Source organism: Engystomops pustulosus, chromosome 1, assembly GCF_040894005.1.
Source record: "Engystomops pustulosus chromosome 1, aEngPut4.maternal, whole genome shotgun sequence".
NCBI lineage: Eukaryota > Metazoa > Chordata > Amphibia > Anura > Leptodactylidae > Engystomops > Engystomops pustulosus.
Genome location: NC_092411.1, coordinates 95886534 through 95908681, shown reverse-complemented (window position 1 = coordinate 95908681; position 22148 = coordinate 95886534). Strand labels below are relative to the sequence as shown.

General features: G+C 45.1%; 1 protein-coding gene across 2 annotated transcripts in view; it reads left to right on the top strand.

Annotated features, from left to right (window-relative positions):
* The window catches only part of TBC1D10A (TBC1 domain family member 10A), a 35103-nt gene extending 13584 nt beyond the window's left edge, over positions 1-21519 (top strand). The window contains exons 2-9 of one of the 2 annotated variants that reach the window (XM_072148818.1): positions 2103-2202; positions 7785-7892; positions 7970-8076; positions 8518-8632; positions 8714-8779; positions 12176-12365; positions 15136-15290; positions 20148-21519. In XM_072148818.1, the coding sequence (XP_072004919.1) occupies positions 2103-2202; positions 7785-7892; positions 7970-8076; positions 8518-8632; positions 8714-8779; positions 12176-12365; positions 15136-15290; positions 20148-20654 (1348 nt within the window). In that variant the 3' untranslated portion in view covers positions 20655-21519. Of the gene's footprint in view, positions 1-2102; positions 2203-3414; positions 3479-7784; positions 7893-7969; positions 8077-8517; positions 8633-8713; positions 8780-12175; positions 12366-15135; positions 15291-20147 lie in introns of those variants that run through there. The other variant, XM_072148827.1, reaches the window with a different exon arrangement.
* The last annotated feature ends 629 nt before the right edge of the window (positions 21520-22148 follow it).

Here is a 22148-nt window from a genome sequence, read left to right as displayed (position 1 = left end):
GAGAACCTGTTCCATGTGACTATTCTTGTCCCAGCCATAGCCCTGACCTAAACCCTATTGAGCATCTACAGAGAGACTTGAAAATTGCTTCCACCAATGTTCCCCATCCAACCTGAAGGAACTGGAGAGGATCTGCAAGGAAGAGGACCCCCAAATCCAACTGTGAAAGACTTGTTGCATCACTCCTAAGAAGACTCATGGCTGTACTAGATCAAAATGTGCTTTTACTGAGAAAATATTCAGAATACTTATGACCATGTGATGTCAGTTTTTCTTGTTTTGATAAATTAGCAAACAAATTTCCAGTTCTGTTTTTTTTCTGTCAAGATGGGGTGCAGAGTGTACAAACCAGCTTTTTTTTAATCTTTTTTGGCTGCAATTAAACAAAGAGAGAAAAATTTTAAGGGAACCTGTTATCAGGAGCCCTTTTTTAGGCTCCTCCATGTCCCCATAAAGAATAGTGTGCACATTGGCAAAGTGTTTTTATAATAAAACCGGGCTTTTTCCAATACAAAGAAATGTTAAATGAAAGTTTACCTTTCTCTCTGCAGAGCAGTACCCATGGGAGTGGCCAGTGAGGAGGGTTTCCCCACCACCTACGGGAAACCGCTCCATCATGCGTCTATTTTAAATGGGAGGGAAATGGGCGTTATTTTTTTTTAAAGTGAAATAGACGCAGAGTTCGCTGGCCTCTCCCATGGGACACTGCTCTGCATAGAGAAAGGTAAACTTTTCTCTATAGCAGTGGTGGCGAACCTATGGCACAGGTGCCAGAGGTGGCACTCGGAGCCCTCTCTTTGGGCACTCAGGCCATCACCCAGCACAAAGGTCTCCATTCAGGATTCAAGACCTGAATCAAGGAGGTGTGGGCAGAGCTTGATTATCATTGTAGCCCCTTCTTCGGACCTGAGATTCATCCTGTTAAGGGGACATTAAAGGGAAACTACAATAATAATATGAATTTCTCCTCCTCCTTTCTCCTGTATTGGTGTCCTCGGGGCGCCAATATGTTTGAAACCTGTTACTTTAAATTGGCATTTGGCATGTGGCTTATGTTGAGTTGTGATCATGGGCACTTCTTGTTAGACAGTGTTTTAAGGTACACACAATACCTTGGCAGGGCATTGGATGTTAATGCTTTCATTGCTATGTGTAGCAAGTAGAAGCAAAGGACAGTACACATACAGGTGATGGATCTTATACCTGCTCTGTTACCAGCGGCCTGTTTCACCATTGAATATGGCTAGTGATACTTGCCCCTGGTTAGTAATTACACGTGGATGCCAGTTCTCTGTGACTCTCTGCATCACATCGCATCACATTACATTATACACAGTGACTGTGAACTCCAGAGATAAATTAAAATAATGGTAAAATTACATGGCCCAACCAAAACTTTCATGTAAAAAGTCAATAGCCATATTGCGTTGGGAAAAATTTTTTAATTTTAAAACAAAATCGATCGTGGACACACAAGGGAAAAGTTCAAAAAAGTCATTAAAGGAAATCTACCATCAAAATCACGCATGGGACACTTACTCATAGATCAAGGCACTGTGGTAATCTTCTTATATTTGTTATTCATGGCCTCCTACCTTCTAAATTCAGCTTTAAAATAATGATAATGAGTCTAAAGGGCTCTTTAGAAATACGCCAGTCACTCAGGGGTTAAATAGACAGTTCATATGGGGCCTGGCTGTCAGTGTTGGCCTGGTTCTAAAGGGGGTTTTGGGTCCAAAACTTATTGTGGGGAATTTATTGTGGTTTTGTATATTTAGTTAAATGACTAGATGTTACAGAGCTGTTTATGCAGTGTGGTGTGGACTATCTCTGTCTGACTGGACCATAGTGTTTAATAGCTGAGCAGCACGGTTATCAACAATTAAATGGATAATTGACGACAAGTTCTACTAAATATTTCCCACAGAACCGCTCACCCTGCTCTATAATGTGCTGCCTGCAGATTCCCTATAATGTAAAAAGCCATAGTGGACGCAGTTTCTTCCTGTGGTCTCTGATGGCACAGTTCTCAGTCTTCTGTATTAACCATGGCTGTTATGTGTGATTTCCTTGACTTGAGTCTTGTCATGTCTTCCTCACAGGGAAGAGGAGTTGTCAGTGGACGTGCTAAGACAGAGGGAAGCAAAATGGTTGGACATGCTGTTCAATTGGGACAAATGGATGGCCAAAAGACACAAAAAGGTAGGTCGATGCTTTGTGAATGAAATATGCAAATATTCATCATGTCATCATCCAGTAACTCCACCACCCTATCATCTGGGTGCAGCAATGTAGGGTGTGCTCAGAGCACCCTTGGGTGTTTTGGGACATATTTTTGTTCCGCTCTGCTCCAGAGGAATGGGCCTGGGATTGACTGGAAAGACTTGCAAGTTCACGTGGACAGGTAAATGCTGAGGCACGTGCACTGGTCTGGAAAAGGGAGTCCTGCTTTGGCTTGTACTTTGTATCTGCCTTGTAAATAGTGTAACCAGTTTGTATACAATGTAAATGAGATCATAGACAACAAAGACTCCATAGCCTAGTAAACAAAGGATTTACACCTGTAGGAGGCAGATAATATACCCGTGGAAGAAATGTGAGCCGCTGCTCTGCTGAGTCTCCATAACAGTCATCTGCTAGTGGTCTGTGGGCTATTGCTTTCCAGCTAATTGTTAGGAATGGGAAGTGCTTTCTCTTCTAGACGCTGGACAAGTTTGGTCGTGCTCCATATGACTCTGGTTGGCTTCAGAAATTTGTAGAAGATGACAGAGATAATACTCAGCACTGCTTATTGAGGATGTTTGTGAGTCCAATACTTTGTCTAGACAAATTATTATATGATTCTGACCATGTTTATAATGGTCAATTCAGAATATGGTTAAAGGGGAAATTCAACTACAGCAAAGGTACCAGGACATATTGGTGCACTCTCTAAATTTGGCCTATACTGGCCTACTCTTTTCCCTCATAAACTGCTCAACTAACTATTCTGTCTGCAATGATGACTGCAGAAACCTATGATCTCTGCTCTTTTTTCATATACATAACTGATGTTTCTGTCTCATTATTGTAGTTCAATGGATTAGTGAAAAAAGCTGGAGACTGTAGTTACCTTAAAGGGGTATTCCAGGAATCTGCATAATTCATATACAAATGGGTACTCAAAATATATGCTTATATGTAATTAGTTGTTATTTAAAATTTTGCTCCCCTTAGCAGAAAATGCTGGTGACATAGACTGTAATGGAGAATTAAAATGCTACTGGCCCTTTGATCAGTCCATTAATATCATCCACCCGGTCCGTTGCGGCGCAGACACAGGACAGAAGATGGCCGTTGGTCACTTGTCCACATCACATGTCCTGTACCTGCCTGGGCAGGTCATGTGATCACCACTATGTTTGCCTGTAGTTGGTTGGTGGAAGTGCATCCAGTATGGCCAGTGTTGTGGTGATGGCAGTTACACTTCATTACTATGGTAACAGAGCAAGAAAGTCCTTTATATCATCACTGGGAGCAGAGCATAAGATTTACATTTTGTAAATCATAAAATCAAACTACTTAAGCTCAGTTTTGTGACTAATGACATTGAGTATTGTTGTATTCAATTATTTATATCAATACAGGTTTTTGTGTCAGGCATTCATATTCCCAGAAATACCTCTTTTAATTTACGGAACCAAAAGCATATACCGTATATACTCGAGTATAAGCCGACCCGAGTATAAGCCAAGACCCCTAATTTTACCACCAAAAACTGGGAAAAACTACTGACTCGAGTATAAGCCGAGGGTGGGAAATGCATTGGTCAAACCCCCCCAGTAGTATACAGCCTGCCAGCCCCCAGTAGTATACAGCCTGCCAGCCCCCAGTAGTATACAGCCTGCCAGCCCCCAGTAGTATACAGCCTGCCAGCCCCCAGTAGTATACAGCCTGCCAGCCCCCAGTAGTATACAGCCTGCCAGCCCCCAGTAGTATACAGCCTGCCAGCCCCCAGTAGTATACAGCCTGCCAGCCCCCAGTAGTATACAGCCTGCCAGCCCCCAGTAGTATACAGCCTGCCAGCCCCCAGTAGTATACAGCCTGCCAGCCCCCAGTAGTATACAGCCTGCCAGCCCCCAGTAGTATACAGCCTGCCAGCCCCCAGTAGTATACAGCCTGCCAGCCCCCAGTAGTATACAGCCTGCCAGCCCCCAGTAGTATACAGCCTGCCAGCCCCCAGTAGTATACAGCCTGCCAGCCCCCAGTAGTATACAGCCTGCCAGCCCCCAGTAGTATACAGCCTGCCAGCCCCCAGTAGTATACAGCCTGCCAGCCCCCAGTAGTATACAGCCTGCCAGCCCCCAGTAGTATGCAGCCTGCCAGCCCCCAGTAGTATGCAGCCTGCCAGCCCCCAGTAGTATGCAGCCTGCCAGCCCCCAGTAGTATGCAGCCTGCCAGCCCCCAGTAGTATGCAGCCTGCCAGCCCCCAGTAGTATGCAGCCTGCCAGCCCCCAGTAGTATGCAGCCTGCCAGCCCCCAGTAGTATGCAGCCTGCCAGCCCCCAGTAGTATGCAGCCTGCCAGCCCCCAGTAGTATGCAGCCTGCCAGCCCCCAGTAGTATGCAGCCTGCCAGCCCCCAGTAGTATGCAGCCTGCCAGCCCCCAGTAGTATGCAGCCTGCCAGCCCCCAGTAGTATGCAGCCTGCCAGCCCCCAGTAGTATGCAGCCTGCCAGCCCCCAGTAGTATGCAGCCTGCCAGCCCCCAGTAGTATGCAGCCTGCCAGCCCCCAGTAGTATGCAGCCTGCCAGCCCCCAGTAGTATGCAGCCTGCCAGCCCCCAGTAGTATGCAGCCTGCCAGCCCCCAGTAGTATGCAGCCTGCCAGCCCCCAGTAGTATGCAGCCTGCCAGCCCCCAGTAGTATGCAGCCTGCCAGCCCCCAGTAGTATGCAGCCTGCCAGCCCCCAGTAGTATGCAGCCTGCCAGCCCCCAGTAGTATGCAGCCTGCCAGCCCCCAGTAGTATGCAGCCTGCCAGCCCCCAGTAGTATGCAGCCTGCCAGCCCCCAGTAGTATGCAGCCTGCCAGCCCCCAGTAGTATGCAGCCTGCCAGCCCCCAGTAGTATGCAGCCTGCCAGCCCCCAGTAGTATGCAGCCTGCCAGCCCCCAGTAGTATGCAGCCTGCCAGCCCCCAGTAGTATGCAGCCTGCCAGCCCCCAGTAGTATGCAGCCTGCCAGCCCCCAGTAGTATGCAGCCTGCCAGCCCCCAGTAGTATGCAGCCTGCCAGCCCCCAGTAGTATGCAGCCTGCCAGCCCCCAGTAGTATGCAGCCTGCCAGCCCCCAGTAGTATGCAGCCTGCCAGCCCCCAGTAGTATGCAGCCTGCCAGCCCCCAGTAGTATGCAGCCTGCCAGCCCCCAGTAGTATGCAGCCTGCCAGCCCCCAGTAGTATGCAGCCTGCCAGCCCCCAGTAGTATGCAGCCTGCCAGCCCCCAGTAGTATGCAGCCTGCCAGCCCCCAGTAGTATGCAGCCTGCCAGCCCCCAGTAGTATGCAGCCTGCCAGCCCCCAGTAGTATGCAGCCTGCCAGCCCCCAGTAGTATGCAGCCTGCCAGCCCCCAGTAGTATGCAGCCTGCCAGCCCCCAGTAGTATGCAGCCTGCCAGCCCCCAGTAGTATGCAGCCTGCCAGCCCCCAGTAGTATGCAGCCTGCCAGCCCCCAGTAGTATGCAGCCTGCCAGCCCCCAGTAGTATGCAGCCTGCCAGCCCCCAGTAGTATGCAGCCTGCCAGCCCCCAGTAGTATGCAGCCTGCCAGCCCCCAGTAGTATGCAGCCTGCCAGCCCCCAGTAGTATGCAGCCTGCCAGCCCCCAGTAGTATGCAGCCTGCCAGCCCCCAGTAGTATGCAGCCTGCCAGCCCCCAGTAGTATGCAGCCTGCCAGCCCCCAGTAGTATGCAGCCTGCCAGCCCCCAGTAGTATGCAGCCTGCCAGCCCCCAGTAGCATGCAGCCTGCCAGCCCCCAGTAGCATGCAGCCTGCCAGCCCCCAGTAGCATGCAGCCTGCCAGCCCCCAGTAGCATGCAGCCTGCCAGCCCCCAGTAGCATGCAGCCTGCCAGCCCCCAGTAGCATGCAGCCTGCCAGCCCCCAGTAGCATGCAGCCTGCCAGCCCCCAGTAGCATGCAGCCTGCCAGCCCCCAGTAGCATGCAGCCTGCCAGCCCCCAGTAGCATGCAGCCTGCCAGCCCCCAGTAGCATGCAGCCTGCCAGCCCCCAGTAGCATGCAGCCTGCCAGCCCCCAGTAGCATGCAGCCTGCCAGCCCCCAGTAGCATGCAGCCTGCCAGCCCCCAGTAGCATGCAGCCTGCCAGCCCCCAGTAGCATGCAGCCTGCCAGCCCCCAGTAGCATGCAGCCTGCCAGCCCCCAGTAGCATGCAGCCTGCCAGCCCCCAGTAGCATGCAGCCTGCCAGCCCCCAGTAGCATGCAGCCTGCCAGCCCCCAGTAGCATGCAGCCTGCCAGCCCCCAGTAGCATGCAGCCTGCCAGCCCCCAGTAGCATGCAGCCTGCCCCCACGGCACTTAAAAAAATAAACTTAAATACTCACCCTCCGATGTCGGCGCGACTTACCGATGTCCCCGATGTCAGCGCGTCCCGTCTTCTTTCTTCTAGCAGGCGCATACTATAACGCGGCCGCTGCTGACGTCATAGTATGCGCGGCCATGAAGAAAACATGGCCGCCTCGATGATAGAAGAGAGAAGAGGAGCCGCGGAGAAGAAAGAAGACGGGACGCGCTGACATCGGGGACATCGGTAAGTCGCGCCGACATCGGGGAGCCGCGCTGACATCGGAGGGTGAGTATTGTGTATAAGCCGAGGGGACGTTTTTCAGCACATTTTTTGTGCTGAAAAACTCGGCTTATACACGAGTATATACGGTACATCAAATCTTAATTTTTTTCTAAATGTGGGAGTCCCAGAAATGGCAGATCCCCCTACCACACCATCTGTGAATGTAGCACACTTGAATGTTGCAGCCATTGCCCATCATGCAACCTGTTAATTTTGGCATAGAATAGGTTGTACACATGTGTTGGGAAAGGTGTAGGGTGCAATGATCAGAAATCTCTATGTGCACATACATGATAGGTTCTTAAGTTGAATTTGTATATGAGTCAGAACTGAATATTTTATAATTGTACCTCCAGGCAAATTTATTTTTGTCCCTGTGACAATTGGCTTTTCAAAATGTATTGCTGTAATGGGAACAAGGATTATCAATAAAGCTTTATTGGACACCTTACAGCTGATCATTGCAGTCTGGGACTAAAGGAAAGCATTCAGAAAGCTTCAGCAGCGATCACAGTGGACAGAGGGGTCAGTCTTTAACTAGGGAGTGTCTGTAAGTCGGTGTCCTTAAGTCAGGGACCGTCTGTACATGGAATATCTAGTTGTCATTTTTGCATTGTCACTACACCCATTGCAATGTAGTTGTATAATTCCTAATTTTGCAGCAAATCTGTAATATTTTAACGCTATCTTCAAAAATAAAGTTGACAGTTTTCTTGATCCACCCCCTTGCCTTGGGATGACTTCCATGCAGTTGTATATTATTGGCAATGGCTTAATGTCAGCTGCACATAGTGACTCATGTTTGCCTCCAGGTGGCTTCTTGTAACAGCTCCCCTGTGCCCACAGCTATGTAAGTTTACTAGTCCAATGGAAATTCTGGGTCACAGCATGTCATTTTATATTCTGCATCCAATAGAATCCTTTTAAAGCTTCTGTAACTATTAGAACCCTCTACTGTTTGACAGATAAAGCTGCGCTGTCAGAAGGGGATCCCACCGTCCCTGCGTGGTCGTGCCTGGCAGTACCTTTCAGGAAGCCGGGTAAAGATGGACCAGAACCCCAATAAATTTACTGTAAGTTTTACTGGAGGTGATACTTATAGTTGTAAATCTGTATAGCTCCACCAATAACATTTTTTTGGTTCTTTCAGGAGCTGGACTCAATGGCAGGTGACCCCAAATGGGTGGACATCATAGAAAGAGACCTTCACAGGCAGTTTCCTTTCCATGAAATGTTTGTTGCTCGAGGGGGTCATGGGTAAGTTATTTTTGGATCCAGCTCCTATTGGTAAGCAGGATATTGCTGGAGCCTATTGATATTTCATTTTCAGTGTCCCGGCATGCTGAAGTTAACAACGTGGCCTTTTAGATTATTCAGGCCTTTTCCTGACTATGTAACCACATTTTGTTCAGCTTATTGATTTCGGTCTCCCAGCCTGAGGACAGCAGATTTCTGATTATTATAGAACAGAGCTTTAAGTGCTGTATAATTAGGATACCTCTCTGCCAACTGCATAGAAGGCTGTACACCCAACATTTAACCCTTTCTATATTCTGCATTGTGTTCAGGTATATCAAGGTGCCAATATATTTTTTTCATTGGGAAATAAAACAATCATGTACTGTATATTTAGTGATATACTTTTATGGCTGTAAATTGCATGAAGGGAAGTAATATGGTGGCATTTTATTTTTACAGTCAACAAGACTTGTTTAGGGTACTAAAAGCTTACACTCTGTACCGGCCAGATGAAGGATACTGTCAGGCCCAGGCCCCTATTGCAGCCGTTCTGCTTATGCATATGCCAGCGGAGGCAAGTAAAATGGCACGACCTGCAACTTATTGTACATCACCTTAGATTTCTGAAGTCTTACAGGATTCTTTCCCTCCACAGCAAGCGTTCTGGTGTTTGGTGCAGATCTGTGAGAAGTACCTTCCGGGTTATTACAGTGAGAAGCTGGTAAGAACCTATGGGATGGGGTAGATTTATTTCTGCAGACAAACGAATTCTGTCCCCGGAAGGATACCCGTATGTTGGTCTGATCCCATGGACTGTACATATTGCACAGGGTGGGAGTTCTTGCATTATACTGAAATATGCTGGCCAGACTGTACATCCTGCATTGTTTTCCTTTAATTCTATATTGTGGGAATTAATATTTAATATCTTCCTACGATTATCCTAATAAGCTGAATGTAAGCAGTGTTTATAGTGATCAGCATTTAGTAACTTATGCAATGTTTCCAGAGGACTTTGCTCTCCGTTAACTAGACCTGCTTCAGGGGCTGGATAAGATTTACAGGGCATTGGAAATCCTGCATGCCTATTATTGGACAGATCCTGATTCTGTTAATGACTATGTATTAGGTAATGTTGGTTACTCATTCTTCTAGGTCAGTGATGGCGAACCTTTTAGAGCCCGAGTGCCCAAACTTCAACCAAAAGCCACTTATTTATTGCAAAGTGCCAGCACAGCAATTTAAGCAGTAATTTATTTCTCCTTGTTCTTTGACAACTTTCAATCCTTCAGCCTCCTAAAGACACCAACACAAGTGAAAGGAGGAGAGCAAATTCTTCTATCAGTGTAGGAAGATTCTGCAGGCAGATTCTTTGAGTTCTGTCTGGTGAAATTCATGCTGGGGTAATGGCCCGAGTGCCCACACAGAGGCCTCCGAGTGCCGCCTCTGGCACCAGTGCCATAGGTTCGCCACCACTGTTCTAGGTTCATCTCATTGCCTAATTGTGCAATATCTTCTAATAATGTATATAATGTCTACATTTTGCATACATTATTAAGATAATAAAATAAGGAGCCGATTCTAGACTAGACTCCTTATTCTGTGAATTTTCATATATTTAATTACTAGTCTTTAAGGAAACCTTTAGGCAGAAGTTGACCTAGTAAGCTGCTAGACAACATATTGGTAGTGGTTTAACACCTTCAAGTCCATGATTCTTTTAGCTCCCAGTGTGGTGGCATCGCTCCAGAAAATCAACTAGTGAGAAGTGAGATGTCAATAGTCAGGGAGGCAAAGAGGTCAGTGCTGAAGTCCAGCTTCCCAGAACACTCGCTCTGTTGTATAAAGACATAGAGTTTAATCACAACCAATTTACACCTCGCTCTAAATTGATTTTCTGGATGATGCCACGACACTGGGACATGAAAAAAACATGATCTGTCAGGTTTGAACCTGCCTGACAACATACTGTAGTGTTTTTTTTTTTTGTTTGTTTTTTTTTAGGTCAGTTCCTGACAACAGGTTACCCTTAATCCGCACTAACATTTTTGTTACCAATTTTGAGGAGTATTTTTAGATGGGTAGGAGGATGAAATATCTATTAAGGCCCCATGCACACTGCCGTTGTGGGGATGTATATACAGCCACAAGTTTGTGGATGTATATACATCCCCATAGATGGCAGTAGGCGCCGTGTGGTGAGCACAACGAGTACTGCTCTATCTTTGGCAGTAAGAGCTGCTGTGCGGTATTATTTTCTATGGAGAGAGGAGGGGTGAGCTGCGCTCTATTTATACAAGAAAACAATTAGTGCCTCTGTTTTCTTCGCTAAAATAGCCAAATGAGGCAATTCTAATAATCTTGTAATCTAGTAATCAACTTTTTAACGCCTCTTCATAAACTACAACCTGCAGAACCGGATTATGACTGACGACTCTCCAGCAGACCACAGTATGGCTGATGTCACTGATCGATCCAGACTGACCGAGAACACCAACTCCCCTCCATACTAGAATATGGCTGACACCTCTGACCCCTCCAGACTAGAATATGGCTGACACCTCTGACCCCTCCAGACTAGAATATGGCTGACACCTCTGACCCCTCCAGACTAGAATATGGCTGACACCTCTGACCCCTCCAGACTAGAATATGGCTGACACCTCTGACCCCTCCAGACTAGAATATGGCTGACACCTCTGACCCCTCCAGACTAGAATATGGCTGACACCTCTGACCCCTCCAGACTAGCATATGGCTGACACCTCTGACCCCTCCAGACCAGCATATGGCTGAACCCTCCAGACTAGAATATGGCTGACACCTCTGACCCCTCCAGACTAGAATATGGCTGACACCTCTGACCCCTCCAGACCAGCATATGGCTGACTCCTCTGACCCCTCCAGACTAGAATATGGCTGACACCTCTGACCCCTCCAGACTAGAATATGGCTGACACCTCTGACCCCTCCAGACCAGCATATGGCTGACTCCTCTGACCCCTCCAGACTAGAATATGGCTGACTCCTCTGACCCCTCCAGACTAGAATATGGCTGACACCTCTGACCCCTCCAGACTAGAATATGGCTGACACCTCTGACCCCTCCAGACTAGCATATGGCTGACACCTCTGACCCCTCCAGACCAGCATATGGCTGACCCCTCCAGACTAGAATATGGCTGACACCTCTGACCCCTCCAGACTAGAATATGGCTGACACCTCTGACCCCTCCAGACCAGCATATGGCTGACTCCTCTGACCCCTCCAGACTAGAATATGGCTGACACCTCTGACCCCTCCAGACTAGAATATGGCTGACACCTCTGACCCCTCCAGACCAGCATATGGCTGACTCCTCTGACCCCTCCAGACTAGAATATGGCTGACACCTCTGACCCCTCCAGACTAGAATATGGCTGACACCTCTGACCCCTCCAGACTAGAATATGGCTGACACCTCTGACCCCTCCTGACTAGAATATGGCTGACACCTCTGACCCCTCCAGACTAGAATATGGCTGACACCTCTGACCCCTCCAGACTAGCATATGGCTGACACCTCTGACCCCTCCAGACCAGCATATGGCTGACTCCTCTGACCCCTCCAGACTAGCATATGGCTGACTCCTCTGACCCCTCCAGACTAGCATATGGCTGACTCCTCTGACCCCTCCAGACTAGCATATGGCTGACTCCTCTGACCCCTCCAGACTAGCATATGGCTGACGCCTCTGACCCCTCCAGACTAGAATATGGCTGACACCTCTGACCCCTCCAGACCAGCATATGGCTGACTCCTCTGACCCCTCCAGACTAGAATATGGCTGACACCTCTGACCCCTCCAGACCAGCATATGGCTGACTCCTCTGACCCCCTCCTCTCTGACTATGGAATAGCAACTTTTTTTCTATTTTTGGACTTTTTAATTTAAAAATACATATATTTTATTATGGCAGGGCTGGTTTTTTTTGAGTGTTGTAGAAGCATGACCCAGTTTCTTCAGTTTGCAAAGCTTGAATGCACTTCTACATTGTACATTCCTGTATCTAATAATGGCATTAATAATATTTTAGCACAATATGTATATAGCATCTCACATTAAATATTTTCAGGAAGCGATACAGTTAGATGGCAGGATCCTGTTTTCACTGCTCCGGAAGGTGTCTGCTGTGGCCTACAAGCATCTGAGCAAGCAGAAGATTGACCCCATCTTATACATGACAGAATGGTTCATGTGTGCATTCTCACGGACTCTTCCCTGGAGCTCAGTCTTGCGGGTGTGGGACATGTTCTTTTGTGAAGGTAACTTTGTTTGTCACTGAGGTACTGGATACAAGTTTGCATATATTATCAGATCTGTCCACGTCCGGTGCTGCGACTGTCCGCCGTGTCACTGCTTAGAAATACAATTCATCATCTTTTGATATAAAGTGAATTTAAGTAACTGTAACTAAAATTCACTATAATGAGCGGGAGATACCAATGTGTTCCTATAGTCTGGGAGTAAAGCTGATGGTTGCACTTGGCAGATGTTCCATGATTTCCTACAATTCCATTTCACGTTCTCCCCGCCAGATTATTGAAAAGGAGAATGAAGGTTTGTGTTAATCTTGTGGATTACAGCTGCTGGAATGGTTGCTATGTTTTCTGTGACCTCAATAATGGGTGAGGGGCTGAAGCAGTGAGTGTGATGGAAAGTGATTTGTACAATGGCTGATTGTAAGAAGACGGAGGATGTAGTGTAGATGCTGGCAGCATGTGGCATTGCTGAGTGGGCAGTAGAGGCATGATGCAGTAGTAGAATGGTATGAGGTGGGTAAGAATAGATCAGGTGTATGTCCTGAGCATTGTGGTGATATAGATCATTGCTTTGCACATACTTCTTAGTCTGCATTCCTGCCTGTCATTATAAAAATAAACAGGCCTGGGTGTAGATGGTGGACAGTGATGTAATGGAGTCTGGCCCCAATAGGGGATCATGTTGCAACGCTCTGGAACGCTGGGGTGATATTGGACATGTTATTCTGTTGTGAATGGCGGTATAAATAAATATGCCACGTGAACATATTTTCAATATAATGACTATTAGCTTCAAACATCTGAAATGGGTAGCAATGGTACATGCATGCGGGTGCTGACTCCACACCCTAAAATCCTGACGGAAATCCACAGTGAATTTTCAAGCACATTACAAAGGTACATTAGATTTTATTCAACAATTGCATGCTAACAAAAACCCTGCATTAAAAATGCACATTGTGAACCAAGCCTGTATGCAAGATGAAAGGTAGTGATTTATAATCCTTATGACATGACATGACCATATTGGGGTTTTATAATTAAGATTGATCCAAAGGGAAGGGTGCCTTAGTCTACTGGTACCTTTTATTGTTTCCTAGCAGCATTTCACACTTATTTAGTGACATCACATATATATCCTATTACATGTATAGTTCAGAAACTCAAGTGTTTCTATACAATTTATGTTTGGAAATGCGGACACTCTTCATACACGTGAAGGCATCTATACATCAATACATTTTTTTCCTTCTTATTTTCATAAAATTATTTTTGTTTTAAATATTGTCCCTATCTAGTTGTAGAAGATTACAATTGTTTAGTGTACTGTATAGACTATGCCCAAAATAATACGAAGTGCCCTGGCAGGTGTTTAGAACAAGAGCAAATAATGATTGGTGAACCAGTACTGGTACACTACACTCCTCTCGCCCATTTGGGAGGGTTAGGAAGGGCATTCCCAGACTGGTGCCAGCTCAGAGTGTGAGGTGTGCAGTGTCCTTATTAAATGGGCAGGTAGTAGTTACTCATGGCAGGGTGTGTGAGCGGTGTAGCCTGCCTGTACATGTCCTGCTCGCGCTTGTAATGAGCCGATAGTGTGTTTTGGTTACAGTCTGTCAGCATGTGCCGTCTGTCTGTATCCACCCATTTATCTCTTCAAATCTTAACACACAACTTTTTCTTTTTCTCCTTCTAATGCTTATATGTTTGGATTTCCAAAGCCACGAGGGGGCATTATCATGTATTATTGGGAATTACTACTCCCTACACACCTAGTTGGCTCAGGTTATAACACAATAGCAGGGCCTGGCATATAATTAATGTGGGTAGACAATTCTAGGCTGGAGTTTCTTATGATATCCTGTTCTGCGATGGGTGAGGTATTGTGACTGGCATGCAATGCCCCTCATTGAGTGAATCTGCTACACGTTACACACAGGATTATGAAGGGGTATTGAATGAAACAAGAATATAATAAAGGTGTTGTTGGCTGTATACCTACATTCTGGTTAAATTGCGTTTTGAAACGCAGTTTATTCAGCACTGCGTGGGGCTTGTTCAGACTGCATATGTGTTTCAACTGAAACGAATGTAATCGGTAACGAGCACTGCATATTTTAAACACAGCCTAAAACTTCACTCCTTTTCAACTGTGTCCTATTGCTCAGCATTCAAACCTGGGGGCTTCAGGTAAAATGCAGAAGTGGTTGTGCATTTGCAGTGGTGTTTTCCTACAGTTCCACGGTACGACTTTTGTAAGGAAGACAAAAAGAGTCCTGCATATGAGGCAACCATTGTATTAAAAAAGTGTTGTAGCAAGGGGTATTTTGTGATTATGGGGTCTCGGCAGTCAAACCAATAATCAAACTTCTCATCTAGGTCATCTGTGGATCTAAATAATTTTAGACCTCCATTCACAGATTGTTCTGATAAATAAGGCCAACTAGTTTCTATTCTTTTACAGAAACCACTGATCTTGCCGGTCATTGAAACTCATTGGGGCAGATTTATCAAGCAGTCTGAAAGTCAGAATATTTCCAATTGCCCATGGCAACCAATCACAGCTCCCCTTTAAAATATTCATGAGCACTGGTGAAATGAAAGCTGAGCTGTGATTGGTTGCCATGGGCAACTGGAAATATTCTGACTTTCAGACTGCTTGATAAATCTGCCCCATTATGCTCTTTTTGATGTGTACCACATTTTGAAGAATATCAAAATATTAAAAACCTTTCATTTTATTTTTATTCATTGACTGATTACTTTCTTTTAGGTGTCAAGATTCTGTTCCGGGTGGCTCTCATTCTCCTGAAGTATTCACTTGGTTCATCTGAAAAGCTCAAGTCATGTCAAGGTCAATATGAAACCATGGAGAAACTAAGGGCAATTGATCCAAAATATATGCAAGAAGGTTTTCTTATCCCAGAGGTGAGCAAACATACAATAAGTTATTGTGGTCCACTGTGCACTGTCGAATTACCGTATATATTCCGGCGTATAAGACGACCCCCCTACTTTCCTGTTTAAAATATAGAGTTTAAGATATATTCGCCGTATAAGACTACCCCTTTTCCAACGCATACAAAACACCGGAAAAAATTTAAAAAAAAAAAAACAGATTTGAATTTAACATGGTCCTTTTTTAATTTAAATTCTTATGACATGCAGGTATATAGCAGGAAAACTGTCGCTCATAAACATAAGGCATACAACAACATTACCATCGTCCATTTTACTGTAAATGTTACCATACTGTACCTTAAATTTTTATTTTATTAAATATTCCATGCCATGTACTCAGAAGCAGAAAAAACGTATTTGCGCCATTTTCTTGTGGGCTTGGATATTACGTCTTTCACTGAGCGCCCCAAATGACATGTCTACTTTATTCTTTGGGTCGGTACGATTAAGGGGATACCAAATTTGTATAGGGTTTTATAATGTTTTCATACATTTACAAAAAATGAAAACCTTCTGTACAAAAATTATTTTACCTGGGAGCGGCGATCCCAGGTAAGATGGCGGTGCCCATGCGCCGCTATCTTTTTGAGCAGTGGCGTAACTAGAGTCCTCTGGGCCCCAGGGCAAAATTCCCGACAGGCACCCCCCCACCCAGTATGCATAAAAACATTGAACACCATCCACCAGTAGCTTTAATTAATGTTCCCCCCTCACCAGTAGCCATAATTAATGTCCCCCCCCTCACCAGTAGCCATAATTAATGTCCCCCCCCCTCACCAGTAGCCATAATTAATGTTCCCCCCTTACCAGTAGCCATAATTAATGTTCCCCCCTTACCAGTAGCCATAATTAATGTTCCCCCCTCACCAGTAGCCATAATTAATGTCCCCCCCCTCACCAGTAGCCATAATTAATGTTCCCCCCTTACCAGTAGCCATAATTAATGTTCCCCCCTTACCAGTAGCCATAATTAATGTTCCCCCCTTACCAGTAGCCATAATTAATGTTCCCCCCTTACCAGTAGCCATAATTAATGTTCCCCCCTCACCAGTAGCCATAATTAATGTTCCCCCCTCACCAGTAGCCATAATTAATGTTCCCCCCTCACCAGTAGCCATAATTAATGTTCCCCCCTCACCAGTAGCCATAATTAATGTTCCCCCCTCACCAGTAGCCATAATTAATGTCCCCCCCTCACCAGTAGCCATAATTAATGTCCCCCCCTACCAGTAGCCATAATTAATGTCCCCCGCTCAACAGTAGCCATAATTGTCCCCCCCACCAGTAGCCATGATTAATGCCCCCCCCACCAGTAGCCATGATTAATGTCCCCCCCATCAGTAGCCATGATTAATGTCCCCCCCATCAGTAGCCATGATTAATGTCCCCCCCATCAGTAGCCATGATTAATGTCCCCCCTCCCCATTAGCCATGAATAATGCCCCCCCACCAGTAGCCATAATTAATGTCCCCCGCTCAACAGTAGCCATTATTAATGTCCCCCCTCACCATTAGCCATAATTAATGTCCCCCCTCACCATTAGCCATAATTAATGTCCCCCCCACCAGTAGCCATGATTAATGCCCCCCCCCACCAGTAGCCATGATTAATGCCCCCCCTCACCATTAGCCATAATCAATATCCACCCCAGCAGTAGCCATGATTAATGTCCCCACCCCCAGCAGTAGCTATAATCAATGTCCCCACCCCCAGCAGTAGCTATAATCAATGTCCCCACCCCCAGCAGTAGCTATAATCAATGTCCCCACTCCCAGCAGTAGCCGTGATTAATCTCCCCCCCCCCCCCACCAGTAGCCATAATCAATGTCCCCCCAGCAGTAGCCGTGATTAATGTCCCCCATAGGTAATATCCCCCGCCAAATAGCCATTTCCTAACTTTCACCTATGCCTTCCCCCCCCAAATAGAAACCGGGTCATAGACCTCAGCAGACCCGGCGCAGGCAGGCGCGTCATTAAGCCTGTGCCGGCGTCGATGGATGAGGTGGGTGGGAAGGTGGGCGGATCGTGGGCCCGTTCAAATTTTAAATTGTGACCGCTCCGGGCCCTCCTGATCCAGCGCACGGACCAGATGCAGAACAGTCCGTGCGCTGTAAGGGAAAGGCCCGCGGCTCTCACAATTTAAAACATCTGCCCGCTGTGCTGCACCGAGTTATCAGCGCAGCGCAGGGGTCGCACCTGACCCGATCGGTACGCCACTGTTTGAGGCTGCCGGCAGCTAACTCTGTGAAAACACCCGCGATCGGTGCTAGCAATATGCAGCAAAGACTTACCGGCTATGGAGAGGGCTCAGCCCGTGAGCCTTCTCCATGCAGCGCGACCCGACCGCCGCTGTGAATACACGGCAGGCGGTCAATTACCGGCGTATAAGACGACCCCAGAGAAGACAGAAGATTTTTCTGTCTTCAAAAGTCGTCTTATACGCCGGAATATACGGTAAGTATTCCATGGGTTCTGGGCAGTTCACAAGACTAGGGGCCCCCCAGCGTCCAAACAAACATGTCAGGACTTAAGTACTTCTCTATCCTCTATATCCTTAATCTCGTACTGTTCATAAAAGTAATTTAATGATGAACTTCACTCGTGCTCTTACAACCTATCTATTTAGGAAAGACCATCACATTTCCTTACTGCATGAAACCATCCATCCCGATGACCGTCCAGACAGTGTATACTGTAAATACTCGCGTATAAGCCAAGGCTCCTAATTTTACCACAAAAAAAAAAGTTTTCGACTGGAGTATAAGCCCCAGGGTAGGAAATGCAGGCGCTACTCCAATAGCATGTCTAGCAGCAGCCGCACCTTATTACTCTAACGTCCGCCCCAGAGGCCCCGCTTTTACAGAAATGTCCATGGAAGAGGATAAGACGGAGCCGGAAGGATTTTTTTTTTTTTTTGAGTGATGGCGAATCTTCATAAGGGGCCTGTTTATAGGCATAACACCTTTATGAAGACCTGCCATTGGTAATATGGTTTCTTTCTATGTATATGTGTTTTCATTCAGTAGGTATGTTTTAGTGGGCCTACGTTTGATTCAAAGTTCCCTACAGTCAACCTCGGGATACTGGACAGTTGTCTTGTCAGCGGCTGATTTCTTATTGACCACCATAAGTTTTCTTGTCCTGTTCCTGCATGCAGATTTCCTGCATTTGTAGGATGCCTGCCTGCATAAGGTGTCACTACCTTCACATTTTGGACATTGCTTGCTTGTTGCTCATCAGAATTGTATCTGTTTAAAAATCAATAGAATTTAAAAGCTGTAAGGGTGTTTAAATCATGGATATTAGTGGTTCTTCAGCATTTTTTTAAACTGCTGTGTGTTCTTTGATGACTAGATATTTTTGGATTTTCCACTAAGTTTCTACTGAGAAAACCACAAAATCACTTGTATGCCCATTATCATTAATATAACAGGTAGCAAAAGTGATATGAGGAGGAAAATTCACTAAAATTGCTTGTAGTTCTAGTGCAATTTCTGAAAACCACATGAACCCCTTTGTGCCTGAGAGTCATCGGTGCCAGAATGTACAGGTCAATTTTTGCAGTTCTGTTATGCTCCTCTTTAAGTGACAAGACATGTGAAGGGGTTCCAAAAATATTAACAATTTTTGAGACTTTAAATTGATAAAAATACTTTTTATTAATAATTAGCAGACAAATAAAAATATAATTTTTCCCATTAACATTTTGTGGTAAAATTTTAAAAAACCTTACATAAATAAATGTGAGGGGGGCTCACTTCAAATGGTCATATCATCTGAAGTTTGGCACCTAAAAACACAATTCTGTTCAATTAAAGAGGCAAATCTTTAATACAGGCGGTCCCCTACTTAAGGACACCTGACTTGCAGACAACCCATAGTTACAGACAGACCCCTCTGACCTCTGGTGAAGCTCTCTGGATGTTACTATAGTCCCAGACTGCAATGATCAGCTGTAAAGTGTCTGTAATGAAGCTTTATTGTTAATCCTTGGTCCCATTACTGCAAAAAAATGTTTAAACTCCAATTGTCACTGGGGCCAAAATTTTTTTGTCTGGAATTAGCTATAAAATATACAGTTACAGTATACAAAATATACACTTGCATACAAATTCAACTTAAGAACAAACCAGGGGTGTAACTTGAAGCTGATGGTCCCCAGTGCAAAGTCTGTGCCAGGCCCTTAAATACAATGTACATAGTGACCTCTTATGCCCCGTTCTGTGTCATATGATCCATCAGTATTGGCAGATATGGTCTAGTGGGCAGCAGTTGGTAGTTGTGTTTTGGTGACTATGGTCTAGTGGACAGCTTTATGCAGGTCACAGGTACATAAGAAGAGGATATTGGGTGGATACCTTTTTTGGCGAAGCTCATATTCATTGCATTTACTATCCCTCTCACTAAGGTCCATTTAAGATGGTAGTGAGTTGGAAAATATATATATATATATATATATATATTAATATTTTTTTTTTTTTTTTTTTTTTTTTCCCTGCTTCTACAATGCAATTCTATCTAAAACTACTAAGTGGGAATGAAGCTGTGAAACAATTTACCTCCCAGACAGATATGAAATTTTCTCTCTGTCCCCTGGCATCGCTAGCAAGGGATGAGTGCACCGCTGTCGGAGCTTAGGAGTCCTGGATGTACATTATTGTATAGCACATGAACCGTGGGGGTATGCAGTGAGTTATACATTACATTTTTAGGAATAGCATGTATCTTACTTGGCTATTACATTGGTTTGTGAGGGGGTTTTTAATGCAAAATTTCTGACAAATGTCCAAACTGAGTGACCTTTTTTTTTCTTTTCTCTTGAGATTGTGGAGTTGCCAATTACGGAGAGTGATGTGGAACGTGAACATTTGGTCCAGCTTAAGAAATGGAAAGAAGAGTATGGAGAGCTGCAGTGTAAATCGCCCACCCGTTTGCATGGGGCCAAAGCTATCAGTGACGCTGACCCAGTGGGTCATAAGCCTCTTGTTCATTCCCCGTCCATTATTCTTCCATCCAATGTAAGCGCTGGAAAGAAAACTAAGGAACAAAAACAGGAAGAAAAGGAACAGGAAAAGCAAAGAGCTAAAGAAATGAGGGAAAGAGAAAAGATGGAGAAGGAGAAAAAGAAATTAGAAAAAAGAAAAAGTAAAGGCAAAGGTGACCAGCCAAATGGGGCTATGAAAGAGGAGAATGGTGGTGAGGGGACCAGGGATCACCGGCAGGAACCGGTGCAGCCTTTATTGGCCAAAGTAACCCAAAAGGACTCTCTCAATGTGCACCAGTCCAGTGAAAGCTTGTGCTCCAAGGAGAGTGAAGACACCTATTTATAAGTTCCACAAAGTTTCCGTTCACTTAAATTCTACCCTTCATTGAGCGTCAGGAATTCAGTCCGTGTATTAGAGGCAACAGCCTCTCTTAAGACAGAAGCAGCATTATGTACATTGGAGACAATGAATCGGGGCCAAATACAAAAACCAGCATTATTAGTTGTAAAAAAATGTGTTTTGTGGAATTTGTCTCCAGGTCCTTAACTCTTAGTACTTCCAAATGCCCTCATTGCCCAGAGAACACAAAACCTCTGTTATGTAGTTTGCTGGGGTCCTTCATGCTGGTAATAGACTGGACTCGTTAGAAATACCTTGCAGTATAGGCTGCAGTGGGATCCTTTCTGTATTTAGACTGATGGGAAATGGGTGCTGATTCTGCACCCTGCTGTCTATTCCATTCCAGATGTTTTGCTGCTGAAAGTGGAACGTCTTCTTCTATGCACAACAAGCTTATTGTTTCCTTCTTACGTGGGACCAGCCAGAGAAATGAAACGGATAGACTCCCTTCCTCCCATCCCACAGACACTCTTTGTACCAGTAAATGGATTAAAAGAGAATGAATTTTGAGCTATATCACCACACAATAGAGTGTTTGTTCACCGTCTTATTAGATCTACTATAACAAGAGGAAGTCCTAGTTGGCATCTTGGCTCTTTAAAAGAGCTTGTAGGAAGGAACTATATGCCCGAAATTATATGACCAACCAACACTATTGGACCTTTCTCTGATGCTAGAGGGAAAGTTTTTGTATTCCACGGTGTATTATAGTTACACTAAACACAGCCAAGCAGGAATATTTATTTATCTATGGTATTAGCTCTTGCAATAAAAAAAAAAAAAATTAAAAAAATAAAGACGCTTGCTGATATTTAGAGTCCAGTAAACTTGTGGTATTCCTTTTCGCCATATTTGTATTGCTCATTGTCTAAGGGTACTCTCCATGTATTAAGAAGGCTTCTGGTCTTGCATGACTTTGACCAGAAGCCATTGACTTGTAAGAATATGGTAAGGTAAGTAATGACCAAAATGAAAGGAGGTGCATAACGTTAAACCTTTCAGGACCAGGTTTTTGTATTTCCATTTTTCTTCCCCCTCCTTCCATAAGACACATCTTTTTGATTTGTTAGTTTGCATGACTTGTTATATGTGGGACATAATGTAATATTATGTGCCATGTACTGGGAAGCTGGAAAAAATTTCCAAATGTGTAATTGCAAAAAAAATGTTTTTTATGTGCTTAAGTTTTTGTGGTTTTCACTATGTCATCAGTACAGTCACAGAGATACCAAATTTGTTTTAAAGTTGATACCTTTTAAGACAAAAAAAAAACTATAACTTTAAAAAAAAAAAAAAAAAAAAAAAAGGCTTTGCATTGCCATATTTTGACCCGAGCAACCTGCCCATGAGCTCTCTCCATAAATCCCTTGATGACCTTTCAACATAATTTTACTTTGACCAGTCATGAAAGGGTATGACTTTTTGTGATAGACCTCATGT